Source organism: Corythoichthys intestinalis, chromosome 16 (genome assembly GCF_030265065.1).
Source record: "Corythoichthys intestinalis isolate RoL2023-P3 chromosome 16, ASM3026506v1, whole genome shotgun sequence".
NCBI lineage: Eukaryota > Metazoa > Chordata > Actinopteri > Syngnathiformes > Syngnathidae > Corythoichthys > Corythoichthys intestinalis.
In genome coordinates this window covers 25534755-25553966 of record NC_080410.1, presented here as the reverse complement: position 1 = coordinate 25553966, position 19212 = coordinate 25534755, and the positions used below count along the sequence as shown (strand labels likewise).

The following is a 19212-nucleotide window of genomic DNA, read 5'->3' as shown; positions in this document are numbered from 1 at the left end:
AACTCAGACCACTAATCTTTTGCACGAGAGCTGCTTGACTGGACGCTGAGTTATTGTAAACCCAGATTGTTGATTGTGTTATTGTAAAGTTTGTGGCCATGTGATGTATGTAACTGTACCATGTCTGATTGTGCGTCTTTAGCTGTATGGGGGGGACAGGAAAATGATAAGCTTATGCTTCCTCCCGTCTGCCTTTGTCTTTTTTCTTCGGTTCTTTCTTCCTTCGGGCAAATCATATCACATTTTGTAATTGTCAATGATTGTCAATGATACCGATGATGATGACAATAAATATTTCATTCATTCATATCCATGTTTTGAAACCGATACCGATATCTATAACTTCCTGCTCCTCAAAGCTGATACCGATGTTGATAACCGATAATAAATGCATAATTTTTTAAATGTATAACATGAGTTTTTGAACACCTGGAGGTTTAAAAAAAAATAGTGGTGGATTCAACATAGTTTTGCCTTTGATCTCACCAGATTTTTCATAATGACATGAACAAAACAGTGCGTTTCACTTATGCACTGTAATAACCAATATTATCATGCACCAGTAGTAACAGCAGTATTTATTAAGGATTCAGTGTAGGTTTTTGGGCTGTGGAACGAATTAATGGAATTATAATGTATTGTTATGGGAAAATCCTGCTCGACATACGACCATTTCGACTTACAAACAAAGTACTGGAATGAATTATCTTCGTATGTAGAGGTACCACTGTATCTCATTTTGACACGATATAGTTTTTATCTTCCATGAAAATCAACTAATTTGACATCTTACTAAATGCCAGAACTAGTTGGAGTACTTGTGTTTGCATGATTCTAATGTGCTGCCTCCTACTGGCCAAGGCAGGGAATGAGAAGGAATAGCACAATGCACCGAATAGCAGCATTAAATGAAAATGCACACACTCATTTCATTTATGTTTAATTCATTACATTCAATTCAATTATAAAATGTGTTTCTAAAGCGCAATACTATAAAGTGTTTTTTTTTCCTTCTTATGATTAAAGAGTGTTTTGAGTTAAGCCCTCAATGGTGCCATCTTTTGTGTGTTTTAATTTAGGTCATCACGAGTACGTTTGCGTAATCCGCGTGCATGTGACTGGCTGACGGTTCTCATATTGCCTCCTCATCCTCACTTTCCCCTCTCCCCACATTCCACAGTACCTGAAGACCTGTCTTTGGAGGAGCGAGATGAGCTGTGCAACATCCGTCGCAGGAAAAAAGAGCTGCTGGATGATATTGAAGTGAGTGGTGTTTCTTCATTTGTTCGTTTGAAGCATTGCTTGCTTGCAAAACTGCTGCTTTGGAGAATTCCACAAGCATATGGTGCATCTCAAGACACTTTTTTTCCTGCAGCGGCTGAAGTTCGAGATAGCAGAAGTCATGACGGAAATTGAGCAGTTAACATGTGTCGGAGAAAGGTGAGTTTCCATCAGTGTCCAATCTAATCCTTAGGATTATTGTTACTATTCATTTTTTTCAAGCCTTCCAGGCATTCCAGCTTCAAAATGTTAATCTTATTTTAAACCGCCTAGCTTTTATTTTTTTACCTTCCAAAAAAATGTATTTTTCTGTAAGGAAAATAAAACACTCATAGACATTCATTTCATCAACAAATTGACCAGAAATCAGGGCTGTCCCAAACGACTAATTTTCTCCCGATTAGTCTGCCGACTATTTTTACGATTAGTTGACTAATCTAATATATAATATATCAACTAATTTAGCAATGACATTTTTGTTGACGGTTATTCTTTCAAAAAAACATTTTGGAACACTTAAATTCTTTATTAAAGTACAAATAAACATGTAAATAACAATAATAAATCGCAAATAAACAATGATGTCTATTGCTGATAGCATTAACTAGTGCAAAAGAATGGAATGTAAACAGATTCAGAACACTGACTTCGCCTTTCCAACATGATTCAAAACAACCGCTAACCGTAAGCTTTACGCTCTGCAAAAAAGCACTTTTTGTCATTGGATGTGGTGTCAGTAATATTTTTTTTTTCATTTTTTTGTTTGCAAATGCTGTTAACCAGCGACTTTTCATGCTTGAAGTGTCACCTTTTAACTTATTTTGTATGTCTGAACTTTAATTTTACGGCGTGTTGATGACCAATAAACATCTGTGAAAGGAACTGGAGTCTCATATGCCATCAACACGCACGCACAAATGTATCCACGCACGCACGCTGCTAAGAAACGCAGCCGTGAAAATTACCGCCCTCATTTTTATTTACCGTGCAATAAATGGACTCATTGCATATTGCGACAGGCTTAGTAACTTTAATAAAACATGTCATTAGTCAGTTAAATGGACTTACGATCTGCCAGCTTGTTGTCTCTTGTCTTCGTAAATCAATATTGGGTGACGCCGCTGTAAGTGTTCAATCACGGCCGACGTGCAGCCAAGCTTGGCATTGAAGAGATGGGACACAACAGTGTACCCTCCTTTGCTCCGTTGAAATATTTCAATGTTTTGGCCACTCTGGTGCGCTTTTTTGGCTTTGTGCCTCTTTTCCCGCTTGTATAATGAGCGTCCAACTATTCTCAATGTTCCACGCATATATATTTTTTAAACCCTACCATTTACCGTCGATGGGATGTTGTGCTCGTTGACGCAATTACATCATCGATGACGTAGACTATGTCGACTAGTCAAGACAGCTCTACTAGAAATACAATATTTTTTAAGCACTTCAAGTTATTTGTACTCATAGTTGGTCAAAGACTCACTTACTCTTCTGCCCTAAGATTGGTAAATATTTATTGTTATTATTCTAAAGTCCTGTTTGACTGCACATTCACACAGAATGATAGCTCTGAGTGCCTTTTAATACTGGAACACTTTTGTTGTGTCCCAGGGGAGTGTTTGGATGTTTATATTGCGGTGGTTATTAAAAATGTAGCCGGACTTAAAAGGATTTAAGAGGACCGACAGAAAGAACACACTTGAGGAATAGGAATAAATAATACATCAGAAGCATAATTAAATGTAGACGCTACATGACTAAGTAGCATTACAAAGCAGAAGAAAAACGAATTGTAAAACAACACAAATTTATCAATTTTTATTGCATCATTGGCCAATCAATTCATTTAGTCCTCCTGTTTCAAGGATGGGACATCTATCGCCGTCAATGGCAACCAATGAGTTCACTTGTTATAAAAAGTTAGTATTCCTACAATGCACTCTATGATTTGATTTTTTTATTCTTATGTCTGAAAAAGAATAGGGCCCCTGCTTAACAGGAGAATATTTACGACACGGTTTCTCCGCGTGTGTATAAGTGAGGAGTGGGTTTGTATTTCTGTGTGTACACTAATCCCCCAGACTAAACATTAGCTAGACGCCAGGCTTTCATCTGATTGGTTATTGAGGTGGAGTGAGGTCACGCGTCCCAGGTGCAGCCGCCAAACCGCTTTGGACTTGTTTGGCAAACATGAGGGACCTGCACCAAGCGGAAAGCTCCCTGCGGGGCCCGTGCAAAACGCGCTGCCGACCGCAATTACAACTTTTACTACAGCTCTGTAAAACCAACCTCAACAAACACCTTGTTGGCAAGCCAGCAAGGTGTTGTCGAGCCAACAGGGTGTTGTCAAAGCCACACAATTAAAGTTTTCGTGTTTCTACGCAGCAAAACCACACAAAGAAACAAACAGATCGCCATGGGGAGGAAGAAGTTCAACATGGACCCCAAAAAGGTCAGAAAATGGCCACAAATGATTCATTTTCAATGCACATTTAATATTTTCAAGAATACCTTAATGATAAGCAAGAGAATTTTCAATGACAGATTTTAGTATGAAAGAATGACATTCAGGGTACTTCTGTGTTTATAGGGCATCCAGTTCCTTCTGGAAAACGATCTATTGCAAAACACAGCAGAGGACATCGCACAGTTCCTCTACAAAGGCGAGGGGCTTAATAAGACTGTCATTGGGGACTACTTGGGCGAACGGTAAGTCCAATGTAGGGACTGATATCTGAAAAATGAATTGCCATAAATCCTGCCTGATAGAGCGTATAAGACTATAAGCCACACCACCCAAATTCAATTGAAGAAAGAGTACACATACTGTATAGGCCACAACTGATAGAGCGTAAAAGACTATAAGCCACACCACACAAATTCAATTGAAAAATAATAACCATACTGTATAGGCCGCAACTGACTAAAAGATGCTGATGTTTTGTTATGGGAAAAACCAACATGCTGAGTTGCGTCCTTCACATTCATATACAGCGTTTATGTAATTCATATGCAACCAGTCCCACAGGTATGTTCATAGCCAGTCTGAAACCGTAAAAGCATTTCACTTAGAAAAAAAAAAGTTGCTACAATAAAGAAGATGCAAAATCCACTTCAGTTCAACTTTTTAGTTTGCAGTGAATGGACTGCTCTTAAAATCTCCACTGTTACTCGGGGCTAACAGCTTTTCAGAGCTAGACCTAGCATAGCAGCTTGGTCGTATCTCACTGCGGATGTCTGTTCTTTTTGAAAATGGGTTACACAACTCACGGCTAGACGTAACTTGTTCATCTGCAATAACTCACAACAACCTAACAAACGCGGCTAGCCGCATGCTAGCGTAGCAGCAGACAGAGTTCGCATAAATTCCCAGGAATAACTCGAAGCTACGTCTGTCAGCGCTGTCCCTAGCATAGCAGTTTCATTGTAGAACACTTTGGATGACCATTCTTTTTAAAAATGTTGAAATACTCATGGCTATAGCCTTAACATGTTCTTTTGAAATTTTACCAAACATTGGACGGAGACTCCTTGGCCCCCCAAAAATCTCCTTAGAGCCCTACAAACTCAGCTAGCGGTTGTGCAAACATAGCAGGTTTGTCGTAGCACACAATGGCTTTTTAAAAATGTTATAAAAATCTTTCCAACTACCCCGGAGTGAAAAATTTGTGGCTTCCAGTCAAAAAAAAAAACATGTTGATTACATTACCACAGTACTGTGTTACTTCCTACCACTGAATTTGAGAGTTTCTGTTTGTCAGGGATGACTTCAACATCAAGGTGCTTCAAGCATTTGTGGAGCTCCATGAGTTTGCCGACCTCAACCTCGTGCAGGCCTTAAGGTCAGTTTGCCTTAACTGGAGGCCTTAGCGGAGATTGCAGTGTGACTTTCTCATGATTCACTCCTCTCCTCTTTTGTGACTTGGCATTGTTAACTAAAAAAATTGGCTCTTAACTCATTTTCCACCATTGACGACGGTATAAGTCCAATCTATTTTGACTGGGGGCGTCGTCATTTGCTTCCAGCCTATCCCAATTAAAATGGATTGGACGTCTATCGCCTTCAACGGGAGCCAATGAGTTAAAAGTATCATTCTCCTTTTCTTGCTGTTGCAGGCAGTTCCTGTGGAGCTTCAGACTTCCTGGCGAAGCTCAGAAGATCGATCGTATGATGGAGGCGTTTGCCTCCAGGTACTGTCAGTGCAATCCTGGCGTCTTCCAGTCCACAGGTAACACACAAACACACACATATGTACACACACAAGCACTCACTTGGTTGACACAAGTCAGACAGGATTGATTAACAGAGGGCCATCAGACCTGCTTGGCGTCACATCAGTGCTGTCATTTTAACTCATGCAAACATCATCGAATCTCATTACTGATAGAGACTCTTTTTAAATGCATGAGATCTTAATTATTTTTTTGTCCGGAAAAAAAGAAATTGGCCTTTATTTTTATTATCTTCAATGCATTTAGGCGCAATCAGCAAAATGGACATACCCCCACTTGTCTTGTGGTCAATGTTATTGTGGGTAATGAAAACGAAACAAATGACAAAAACTAGAAATGAAAACCTATTTTAGTTAACTGAAATAAAACCTTATTAAGAGAGAGAAAAACAATAACTACCTTAAACTGTATTGTGTTAACTAACTAAAAATGTATTGAAATCGAAATTACAAATCTCGTTTTCATATTTTATCCCCAGAATCAGTATTTACACGCATACATCAAAATGGCAAAATCCAACAGAACAGAATACATGTTTTTAAATACGTTATAGTTTGTAGAGATTTACCTGATAAATAACCCAAGTATGAAAAATTAATACTCAAACTAATAAAAACTAAAGTAAGACTAATAAGTTTAAGATAAATTAAATCTAATAAGAAAAACAACAACCATCAACTTCACAGTAACAACTCACAAAAACTAACTACTGAAGATCAGTGAAATATTCTAAACTAAATAAAACAAAACTACAGTGGTACCTCGACATTCGATTGCTTTGACACACGATCTTTTCGACATTCGAAGTAAAATTTGACTCGCCATTTGTTTCTACATCCTTCGACATGCTTGAAATATAACGATTTATGACAGCGCCGCAGTTTCTTTGTTTTCCCACAAGACTGATGCTTAGTGGATTTTCCTGTGAGAGAAATCAACATGGGATCCAAGAATGTTAGTGCAGGTGGTGGAAAAAAAAGGAAAAAGGTGAGGCTTACCATTGAAATGAAGATGGAAATTATAGAAAAATATCAGCGTGGTGTGCCGTCTTTAAACTGGTTTGACAGTACGGCTGTAGAATGTCTGATTTTGACGGTCCTCCTCCGACCTCTGTTCGCCAGTCTTAATAGGTTAAGGTGACAGTTATTTTTGGGGTAACATCAACCAAAAAAATCGCCAGCTTCGTCAGGTTTTTAGCCTTTATTTGTTAGAACTTGTGCAACACAACATGCCTACTGTCTGCCGCAGTTGAGCAAAGTGAAAGTAAAATATCTTCTCTCACTCTGTCAAATCAGCCACGCGGTGCGTTCAGTTACACCATGCAAAACACATCCGCCACGTTACAACCTGATACATTACATTATTACAGGTATTATTATTATTATTATTATTGTTATTACTATTATTATATATAACTATTATTATATATATTATATCTGTCTATTACGATTTTTATTCTTAATTTATTTGTTTTGCTCTGTGTAATTGCTATTTGCAATAGTACCGGCAGCATTTATTTAGGATTTAGAATAATAGAATAGAATAGACCTTTATTGTCAATATACAGTACATAGTGTAGGCTGTGCAACGAATTAATGGAATTGTAATTTAATTTTATGGGAAAATCTACCTCTACATACGACGTTTCGATTTACAAACAAGGTCCTGGAACGGATTAACTTCGTATGTAGAGATAACACTGTACAATAAGAATCGATAACACTTTATTTGAAATAGATGTCATAAGACCGTTATGATTATGACATGACACTGTCATGAACATTAATGAATGCTTATGACAGATGTAATTAAGTGTCCTAACCCTAACACAGTTCCTAAACTCTAATGCCAACCCAAGGCTTTTGAAAAAATCTCAATACCGCATCAAAAGTGACATCATTTACAAAATGATACTCAATGACATCTGTCATAAGCCCTCATTCATTATATTGACAGGTGTCATGTCATCATTGACAGTGTTTTGACACAGAGTGCAAATAAATAAATAATAGAATAATAAAAATAAATAAATAAAGTGTAACCAAAAAATTCTACAGTAACTATTACTTTCTGGTCCAGTGGTGTGAATTCAACATAGACAATTTTAACATTGAAAAACATGGTAATTTACACCAACTATGTTCACAGATTGAAGTGAGATTGTGCTCATGAATTGGTTGCGATCATTTGCTGCTCAGTCTAACATGATTGGAAGTGTGTTGCCGTCACTGTCGGTGAGTGAGTTAATCTTTGACTAGAGAAATAACCCGACCCGACGGTTGGACTGTCTGTCCGCAGACACCTGCTACGTCCTGTCATTTGCCATCATTATGCTGAACACCAGCCTGCACAACCCCAACGTACGAGACAAGCCGCCCGTGGAGCGCTTCATCTCCATGAACCGAGGCATCAATGAGGGTGGGGACCTCCCAGAGGAGCTGCTCAGGGTGAGGGGGCCGGGCCTCTGATCTCTACTGTAAAGGGCAGTGTTTTAAAGTGACTAAAGAATGAATGGGGATTTTTCCAGAATCTGTATGATAGTATCAAGAGCGAACCATTTAAAATTCCGGAGGACGATGGGAACGACTTGACGCACACGTTCTTCAACCCGGACAGAGAGGGTTGGCTGCTCAAATTAGGTTTGTGGAATTAAGTTCCTTTTTTCATCAATAGCTGTCACTTCTAAATCAATACTTTTTTTCCTCTGCTTCAAACACTGGACGTTGGGGCAAAGCACTTGCAAAACGGGACATTTTAAGCACAATAGTTTGCGACAAGAACACTTGGATTCTATTCAAAACAACCTTTTGCTTTATTTACTTCTAACGCTAATTAAACAATTACGATGGCCACAAACAATTATTTTCCACTTAGTTGACTCACTGGCTCGTCTATAAATCAATTTATATTGTGTTGATTTACTCTGGGCTGAAGATTTTAAATGTAAATGTTGAATGGAAGCAAAAATATGCACTGAGAAAAGTTGGAATCTGAATATTATGTTGCTACATTGATTTTGAAACACTTTTTGTATTTTATATATATATATCCAGGGGTTCACATAATTTTTTTGCCCAGGTTCTCAGAGGAGGACCTGGACATGTGACTTGGTCCTCATTGAGCTTGAGAGCCGACCCGCCTGATGCGATACATTTATGACAAGCTTTACTTAGAGCCAATTAACTTTAATTAATTATATTAACAATTAATGCTTGATTAACATCAACTGGCACAACAAAATTGCCATTACTTTGAAGTGAAATGTAAAGAAATAAAAAGCACAAATTCAAAATAAAGGGCATTATGCGGCTCCCACATTAACTCCAAGCCTTTTTAAAAGTGGGATGTCCACCTCATAAGACCTCATTGAACGTCCATGTTTAGCTTTGTAAAATGCAAGCAAAAACACGTTTGTCAGTGCATGTCGCTGTTCATTACCTTTATTCCGCCCTATTCCGCCACTTGTCCATAGGGCGAGTGGGGTCCTGTTTGACATCGATAGTTTGCTTAATTGCCACATGCTCTGTTTTTTTCGTGCTTTTCAAAGTTTGGATGGCTGAAATTCTTTGACCCTACATAAAATGCGCCGCTCTTATCGGCGACATTGGGATTCTCACGGCACATTTTGTACCGCATTTCCGTGCGAGCATCATTTGCTTCTAGCCATGGTACTCCCTGTAGCCACTTTTCAGCAAAAGTCCTTTTTTTCGGTAGCTCCGGTGACGTTTCTGTCGTCTGTCTGTCTTTTGACGGGGTGGGGGAAGACGGAAGTAATTACTCAACGTGGCCTGCCTCTACGACATTTTGAGAAGTTATTTTCTCGTGTCCGCCGCAAATACAGTGGTCAGCCATCGGTACGCAAAAGCGTATGGAAGCAGTTGAGGGCCAGCGCGTTTGTCTACGTCCAGTCTGCATGCGCGCATGCGGACCACTTATGTGCACCCCTGTCTATATCTAATATATGTGTATGTATGTATGTATGTATGTATGTATGTATGTATGTATGTATGTATGTATGTATTAGGGGTGGTACAATATATCGAAATGGTGATGTATTGCAATACTTCTTATCCTATCCCAAAAGGTTATTGATATGCTCCTGCCAAGAATCGATATATCATTTTAAAAAGGTTCCACTGTATGGGAAAAAAAGGAACCAACAGGTTGCTACCAAAATCTTTCACTAGAATAGTGTCTGTGTTAGCCCATTGGCTGCAATCGACAGCGCTAACGTCCAATCCATTTTGACTGGATTGGACGTCTAACGCCGTCAGTGGCACTGAAACAGTCCATTCACAGCCAGTCTTCCCGGTGTTGAAAGCATTTACAAGGCACTTCATGGAAAAGCGCTATATAAGTATAACACCATAACCATAACCATGTTCATTTTAGGGCATTTCCAAGTCTCTTCCTGTTGATTTACAGTACGAGTCACTTCCTATTCCTTTATTCATTCATTTTTATTCCTATAATAATACAATAAAGTAATATATACAGTATACAGGTTATATAAATACATATATCTGTGTATATATGTAGCATACATACTGTACATATACAGTGGGGAGAACAAGTATTTGATACACTGCCGATTTTGCTGGTTTTCCCACTTGCAAGCCATGTAGAGGTCTGTAATTTGTATCATAAGTTCTCTTTAACTGTGAGGGACGGAATCTAATACAAAAATTTAGAAAATCACATTGTATAATTTTTAAATAAAAAATCTGTATTTGACTGCATGAAATAAGTATTTGATACATTACCAACTAGTAAATATTTCGGCTCTTAGTTCTTTTTTAAGAACCCCTCCTGTTCTCCACTCATTACCGGTAGTAACTGAACCTGTTCACATGCACAAACAAACAAACAAACAAACAAACAAACAAACAAACAAACAAACAAACAAACAAACAAACAAACAAACTTCAACCTCTCCACAATGGCCAAGACCAAAGAGCTGTGTAAGGACATCATGGATAAAATAATCTCGAAGAAAACCATCGGAAACACGTTAGGCTGTCATGGATTAAAATCCTACAGCGCACGCAAGGTCCCGCTGCTGAAGCCAGTGCATGTCCAGACACGTCTGAAGTTTGCCACTGACCATCTGGATGATCCAGAGGAGCAATGGGAGAAGGTCATGTGGTCGGATGAGACCAAAATTGAACTTTTTGGTCTAAACTCGGCTCTTCGTGTTTGGAGGAAAAAGAAGGATGAGTACAACCCCTAGAACACCATCCAATCTGTGAAACATAGAGGAGGAAACATCATTTTTTGGGGATGCTTCTCTGCCAAGGCTACAGGACGACTGCACCTTATTGAGGGGAGGATGGATGGGGCTATGTATCCCCAGATCTTGCCTGACAGCCTCCTTCCTTCAGTGAGAGCCCTGAAGATTGGTCGTGGCTGGGTCTTCCAGCATGACAACGACCCAAAGCACACAGCCAAGGCAACTAAAGACTACAGGAAATGTTTGGTATCTGTAATAGCTAACAAAGGTTTCTGTACCAAATATTAAGTTTGATTTTTGTAATGTATCAAATACTTTTTTTCAAATTTATTGTTTAAAAATCATACAACGTGATTTTGTGGTTTTTAGTATTAGATTCCGTCCCTCACAGTTGAAGAGAACTTATGATACAAATTAGACCTCTACATGCTTTGCAAGAGGGAAAACCAGCAAAATCGGCAGTGTATCAAATACTTGTTCTCCCATACTGTATATATATATACTAGTATATGGGGTTGTATGTATGTATATAAAGTATAAATGTATAAGTGCTCTCAAGCGATTAAAATTATTTTATAGCAGATAAGCACTTTTTTTTTTTCGCAAAAAAAAATCCTTGATTTCTCTCCCACTACTCTATCAAAAATACTAATGCTGTCAAGCAATTAAAAGATCAATCACATGCTGTCCGTTGTTAGCTCACGATTAATCAGATTTTGTATTCATTTTTTAAAATGCAAAAATGATTACATATTTAAAGTTTTAAATGTACACCCATTAGCACAGGAGATGACTGATGTGCTTACCTTACATAATTCAAATTTAAGCCTCATTAGAAACGAGTTGGACAACTTTACATTTTTAAATATATGTACTGTATATATTTGTTCACCCACACCCACACACACACATATACTGTATATAGAGTGGGGCAAATAAGTATTTAGTCAACCAGTAATTGTGCAAGTTCTCCCACTTGAAGATATTAGAGAGGCCTGTAATTGTCAACATGGTTAAACCTCAACCATGAGAGACAGAATGTGGAAAAAAACCCAGAAAACCACATTGTTGGATTTTTAAAGAATTTATTTGCAAACCATGGTGGAAAATAAGTATTTGGTCAATACCAAAAGTTCATCTAAATACTTTGTTATCTACCCTTTGTTGGCAATAACGGAGGCCAAACGTTTTCTGAAACTCTTCACAAGCTTTTCACACACTGTTGCTGGTATTCTGGCCCATTCCTCCATGCAGATCTCCTCTAGAGCAGTGATGTTTTGGGGCTGTCGTTGGGCAACACAGACTTTCAACTCCCTCCGCAGATTTTATACGGTGTTGAGACCTGGAGACTGGCTAGGCCACTCCAGGACCTTGAAATGCTTCTTACGAAGCCACTCCTTTGTTGCCCTGGCTGTGTGTTTGGGATCATTGTCATGCTGAAAGACCTAGCCACGTCTCAACTCCAATGCCCTTGCTGATGGAAGGAGATTTTCACTCAAAATGTCTCGATACATGGCCCCATTCATTCTTTCCTTTACACAGATCAGTCGTCCTGGTCCCTTTGCAGAAAAACAGTCCCAAAGCATGATGTTTCCACCCCCATGCTTCACAGTGGGTATGGTGCAATTCAGTATTCTTTTTCCTCCAAACATGAGAACCTGTGTTTCTACCAAAAAGTTCTATTTTGGTTTCATCTGACCATAAAACATTCTCCCAGTTCTCTTCTGGATCATCCAAATGCTCTTTAGCGAACCGCAGACCGGCCTGGACGTGCACTTTCTTCAGGAGAGGCACACGTCTGGCAGTGCAGGATTTGGGTCCCTGGCAGTGCACTGTGTTACTGATAGTAGCCTTTGTTACTGTGGTCCCAGCTCTTTGTAGGTCATTCACTAGGTCCCCCCGTGTGGTTCTGGGATTTTTGCTCCCCGTTCTTGTTATCATTTTGACGCCACGGGGTGAGGAGGGAGTTGAAAGTCCGTGTTGCCCAACGACAGCCCCAAAACATCATTGGCCCATTCCTCCATGCATAGGAGATCTGCATGGAGGAATGGGCCAAAATACCAGCAACAGTGTGTGAAAAGCTTGTGAAGAATTACAGAAAACGTTTGGCCTCTGTTATTGCCAACAAAGGCTAAATAACAAAGTATTGAGATGAACTTTTGGTATAGACCAAATACTTATTTTCCACCATGATTTGCAAATAAATTCTTTAAAAAATCAGACAATGTGATTTTATGTCTTTTTTTTTCCCACATTGTCTCTCATGGTTGAGGTTTACCCATGTTGACAATTACAGGCCTCTCTAATATTTTCAAGTGGGAGAACTTGCACAATTAGTGGTTGACTAAATACTTATTTGCCCCACTGTATGTAATTTTTTTTTTCTTGTGGGGTGTTCACATTTAATTTGTAAAATTAAAATCCCAAAACCTGCAATGTGTAGTTGGGTAAATCATTCCCCTTCTTGGCCACTACTAGAATTCCTCTAGCTGCTTTTGTAATTGGGCCATCATAAATAGGACATTTTTAATTCATTATTTTGGACTGCAGAAGGAAAGTGAGGATTACTCATCTGTTCTAAATAGCGAGCATGCATTAACAACATTACCATGTGTGTGTGTCTAGTGTTGAGACCTGCTTTCATACTTAATTAACTCATTCAGTGCCATTGGCAATCATAAACCTTAGACTTCTATCGCCATCTAACGCATGTCACACAGAAACATAATACAGTGGTACCGCTACATACGAAGTTCATTTGTTCAATTCCAATTTGACCTTGTTTGTTAGTCGAAACTGTCCTATGTCGAGCAGGATTTTCCCATAAGAATACATTATAATTCCACTAATTCATTCCACATCCCAAAAACCTACACTAAATCCTTAACAAATACTGCTGGTACAGTTACAAATAGAAATTACATAGAGCAAAACAAATAAAAAATGAATAAAAATCGTAATATATATCCGTCCGTCCGTCCGCCCGCCCGCTGCTTATTCCGGGGTTGGGTCGCGGGGGCAGCAGTTTTAGCAGGGAAGCCCAGACTTCCCTCTCCCCAGGCACTTCAACCACCTCCTCCGGCGGGATCCCAAGGCGTTCCCAGGCCAGCCGAGAGACATAGTCTCTCCAGCGTGTCCTGGGTCGTTTCCGGGGCCTCCCACCAGTGGGACATGCCCTGAACACCTCTCCAGGGAGGCGTCCTGAAGGCATCCGAACCAGATGCTCGAACCACCTCAGCTGGCTCCTCTCAACGTGGAGGAGTAGCGGCTCGAAACAGAGTCCCTCTTGGATGACCGAGCTTCTCACCCTAGCGCCCGGACACCCTGCGGAGGAAACTCATTTTGGCCGCTTGTATACAGTATCTTGTTCTTTCAGTCATGACCCATAGCTCGGTGAGGGGAGGATCGACTGGTAAATCGAGAGCTTCGCCTTTCGGCTCAGCTCCTTCATCACCACTATGGACCGGTGCAGAGTCCGCATCAGTGCAGACGCTGCACCGATCCGCCTGTTGATCTCCTCTCCGAGAGTCATCACCTTATCGTGGTGGAGGGGTTTGCGTGTCCCAATGATCGTAGGAACTATGTTGTCTGGGGCTTAAAGTCCCTGGCAGGGTCACCCATGGCAAACAAATCCTAGGTGAGGGGCCAGACAAAGCATGGCTCAAAATGACCCCTTATGATGAATATTAACGGACTTAGGTTTCCCTTGCCCGGACGCGGGTTACCGGGGCCCCCCTCTGGAGCCAGACCTGGGGGCGGGGCTCGAACATGAGTGTCTGTTGGCCGGGCCTGTACCCATAGGCTCGGCTGGGTTCAGCTCTAAAAGGCAACGTGGGTCCACCTTCCCATGGGCTTACCGCCTGCGGGAAGGGCCAAAGGGGTCGGGTGCGTAGTGATTTGGGCTGCAGCCAAAGGCGGGGACCTTGGTGGTCCGACCCCCGGCTACAGAAGAAAAAATTGGAATAATAATAGAAGTAATAATAATAATAACTGTCATAATGTAACGAATCGGGTTGTAATGTGGCTGATGTGTTTTGCGTGCTGTACCTGTATGTGGCTGACTTGACATCGTGAGAGAGGACATTTTACTTTTACTTTTCATGTTCCGGTGCAGCGGACAGTAGGCATGTTGTGTTGCACAAGTTCTGAAATAAATGATTAAAAACCTGAGGAAGTTGGGGTTTTTTTTGTCAATGTTGCCACAACAATATTGTCACCTTAACTTATAAGGACTGGCAAATGGCGGTCAGAGGAGACCATCGAGATGGTAAACATTTTACGGCCATATTCTTGAGCCAGTTCATGGACGCGCACACCACTAAGCTTGCCACCCGTCCCTTGAAATAAGGAACGATCCGTATTCGGGAATTAAAATGCACATTCCGTATTGAAGCAATACGGAATATATATGTAAAGATACATTTCTATGCATTTTAGGAGTTTTGGGAATGTCCCTTTTTTCCCCGTCTATACAGCTTTGGGCGTGGGAGGGGGAGAGGGGGGTGGTCACCTATTTTTATTTCTGAAAGGTGGCAACCCTGCACACCAAGCTCATATTTTTCTAATATTTCCATCTTCATTTCAATGGTAAGCCTCACCTTTTTCCTTTATTCACCACCTGCACGAACATTCTTGGAACCCATGTTCATTTCTCTCACAAGAAAATCCACTGTGCGTCCGTTTTGCAGGAAAACCAAGAAACTGCCGCGCTGTCATAAATCGTCTTATTTTGAGCTTGTTGTCAGATGTAGAAACAAATGGGGAGTCAAATTTTACTTTGGTTGTCGAAAAGATCGTGTGTCGAAGCAATCGTATGTCGAGGTACAACTGTAATTAACTTCCAGCTCTCTGTTCCTGAAATAATTGCACAATATTGGCAGATTAGATATTGGCAAATTAGTAACTACATGAGGCGCCATATTTGCAGCTCTGGTTTGTCAAAAAGTCAGCTATTGTGCTTGTCGCAATTTTGACTTTAGCGCTTAAGTTCAGAAGAGAAAACCTGTCAAAATTGTAAAATTGAAGAAAAAACAATCTATTGCAAAAGCTAAAATATTACAGACCCTTTATCACAAAACTAAAGTGGAATGATTGAAAAGTTTTAAAAATTCCTGTCTTTTCTTGGTCTCGTCATCAGGCGGCAGAGTGAAAACTTGGAAGCGGCGGTGGTTCATCCTTACCGACAATTGCCTCTACTACTTTGAATACACAACAGTGAGTGCTTTGTAACTCATTGGCTACCACTGACGCCGATAGATGTCCAATCTATTTGAACTAGGAGGCCTCCCAGTTCAAATAGATTGGACGTCTGTCACTGTCAATGGCAGTGAATCTATTAATAGGACTATCACAAGCAGTTGTTCCACTTTCTCCTTCGTCTGTAATCCAGGACAAGGAACCTCGCGGGATTATTCCGCTGGAAAATCTCAGCATCAGGGAAGTGGACGAACCCAGGAAGCCGGTGAGCGTCGCCCCCTGCAGGCCGAGCGCTCGTTCTGAATGGTACAAATTGACGTCAGTGTCGTTCGCAGAACTGCTTTGAGCTGTACAACCCAAACCACAAGGGTCAGGTGATCAAAGCCTGTAAAACAGAGGCGGACGGACGTGTGGTGGAGGGCAACCACGTGGTTTACCGGATATCTGCGCCTACGTCCGAGGAGAAGGAGGAGTGGATCAAGTCCATCAAGTAAGAGCTTGTAGGGGGAGTTTGGAAGGAGGTGAAAGACCGAAAAGTACATTGAAAGCAGCGTTCAGGTCCGTTTTTGGAGTTACGAGAGAGAAGTTGATGCAAAGCAATACAAAAGTCAATTTTCCTTTACACAACTTTATAGTTTATTAAAAATGATGTCCTTGCTTTGTAGATGAGCGAAAAACTGGTTTGAGTGAATGGAAAAAAATTTCAGAATGTTTGTCCTTGAGGAAAATAAAATAAAATAAAGGTAATTTAGCTGAAATCATGTCATAACTTTGCTCGATGAGAAAAATGTTTGAATAAAAAAACATGAACTTCCTTTTAGAAAAAATGTAATAAGAAAAATGTAATTATAATCTTGCCTTGTGCATAGTTTTGAATTGTTTTTGGAAAAGTTAATTTTTATCATTGCTTCGTAGCAGAGTTGGGTGGTAACACGTTACATTTAACTGAATAACTGAGAAAAATAAGAATAGTTTTACTAAGCCATACTTTTTACTTGGTAGATTTGTAAAGAAGAAATGCTACTCTTTAAAGGTGTGTGAAATTTCCGATTCTTAAATTATTCGCAGTTCAGCAGCTGAAGATTTGAGAACGATTCACAAACATTCATATTCCGATGATTTATATATGCCAAGTAAAGTGGAACTAAAACACAGTCAGCGCGGTCTTCGGGAAGCAATGAGGAATGGACCGAGAGTAAACATCCACAACTTATGCCACTAGATAAAAAAATAAAAACTGCCGACAGGCGCTACAAACAACAGTCAATTGCTACAAACTTGGCCCACATACTGCTACGGTAGATATCACATGAACATAGAAGTAGATGCGAAATGACAAGTCTCGCCAGCGTTGGTAAACAGCCGCCATCTTAAAGCGGTAGACTTCTCAGGAAGACTCTGTTGTAGCGAAACTTCCGAGCGAACCTAATGAACATTTTATATAAAATACTCCTAAATCGGCAAAATTTTGACTTGAATCTATATTTAAATGATGAAACAGTTTTAAAACTTTCACATGTCGAAAGTAGACAGAAGGTAAATTATGGGATAACGGAAGCAATTTTAGCAATTATAACAACTTTAACGGTTGATTGAGAACATTAAATTAATTGAATGTTTATAGCTGTTGATACAGAATGGGGGCTGAGTATTTTATTTACTGTTTTGAACTGTTACTTGATACTGAAATAGTGTTTTTTTAAGCCTGAGAGGATTTTTGTAGTATTGTCTGTAACTAATGTATGAAACATTAAAAGCGGGGGGGGGGGTTGTGCATCAATAATCGATTTATTATCGAATCGTAGCCTCTGAATCGTAATTGAATTGTGAAGGTGTCTCAAGATTCTCACCTCTACTACTCTTACTCTGCTACTTTGGGCTATACTAGTCATAACATTTTCTTTTTTATTCTACATATTAGATTTTACTTTGTTTAACCAGCGATGCTAACAGTGGCTTTACCAGTTTCACCAATTAGACGTCACAACAATAATCACATGATGAATCACATTATGCCAATCAGACTCAAGCTTGCCATTCTATGTGTAACTTGCATGGAGCCGCGCGACGCGAACTGTCCCCCTCGTCCAGGTCAGGACTTGCACGATGCGTCCAGCACGGCTGGCGAGTGCGCTGACCACTAAGCCAAAAGCCCGGGCTCGCAGCTTTAGCTGCCAGTGCACCCTCTTGAATGCATCAGGAGGGAGGTTTCTATGCACCGCTCACAATGGACAAGCATGCACCTGTTACATATGATCACTGGCATCTTTAGAGCACCGTAAAAAACTATTTTAAAAGCTTGGAATTTAACCTCTCTCCCAGTATTTATTTGGCACCGATTGACCATGAAAACCGGAGATATGGAGATATTTAATTTCATTATAGGAAATATATTTTCTCCATTGGAGGGCACTAATGCTCTTTGGACGAATGATGCTTTATTTCTGTAGATTTTTCTCTCTCGTCGGAATTCAATGATTTATTTATTTGGCTCAATTTGGTTATGTAATATTTAGGGCTGCACCTATCGATTGATCGATGAACTAGTTAGTTCGAATAATTGAGTAATCTGTTAAGGAACATAAAAAATTAAAATACCTCACCTGTGCCTCAAACGGTATAAAAGAAATGAAAAAATGAGGATTTAAGTACAACAAAACAACAATTCGTTAATTTACATAGCGAAAGTCTGCTATCTTAAATGCTATAAAATGCTAACATTTTTTTCTTACAATGCTCAAATTATTCAAACATATAGTCCCACAATAAACGGCAAAATATACCCATGAACTAAATTACGAATGCATTAAAAAAACATTAGCTCAAACAAAAGCTTGGCTTGTGTGTGTGTGCAAGGGGCAGCTGGATTCAGCAATTTGAAATGAATTATATCTTACTCACTGTTGCCACTACAGGGCATTGTATCCACCCAAATCAATACAACTAAATGCAAACACTTTCGAAACAAACCATTACCACGCCACTTTGTTAAATGAATACTAAAAGCAGCAACATTTTATTCAAATCTTTTTTTCTAATCAAATTAATCATGTTAATGGATTAATCGTTGCAGCAATAATAATATGACAATGACAAAAAAAAGTGCCATTGTTTAAAAAAAAAAATCAAGCATTGTAAGCAGTAACTCACAATGGTACTCAATACTTGAGTATTGTTTTCACCAAATAATTTTTTACTTGAGTACATTTTTGGGATGACTACTTTTACTTTAGTAATATTATTTTGAAGTAACGCTACGCTACTTGAGAATTTTT

The 19212-nt window shown here is 39.6% G+C and overlaps 1 protein-coding gene across 2 annotated transcripts in view; it reads left to right on the top strand.

Annotated features, from left to right (window-relative positions):
* The window catches only part of LOC130904637 (cytohesin-3-like), a 52575-nt gene that overhangs the window by 26968 nt on the left and 6395 nt on the right, over window positions 1-19212 (top strand). For both annotated transcript variants that reach the window (XM_057817546.1, XM_057817545.1), the window contains exons 2-12: window positions 1181-1263; window positions 1376-1440; window positions 3664-3730; window positions 3869-3987; window positions 5040-5120; window positions 5395-5507; window positions 7810-7958; window positions 8039-8150; window positions 15879-15955; window positions 16131-16202; window positions 16273-16427. In XM_057817546.1, the coding sequence (XP_057673529.1) occupies window positions 1181-1263; window positions 1376-1440; window positions 3664-3730; window positions 3869-3987; window positions 5040-5120; window positions 5395-5507; window positions 7810-7958; window positions 8039-8150; window positions 15879-15955; window positions 16131-16202; window positions 16273-16427 (1093 nt within the window). The remainder of the gene's footprint in view (window positions 1-1180; window positions 1264-1375; window positions 1441-3663; window positions 3731-3868; window positions 3988-5039; window positions 5121-5394; window positions 5508-7809; window positions 7959-8038; window positions 8151-15878; window positions 15956-16130; window positions 16203-16272; window positions 16428-19212) is intronic.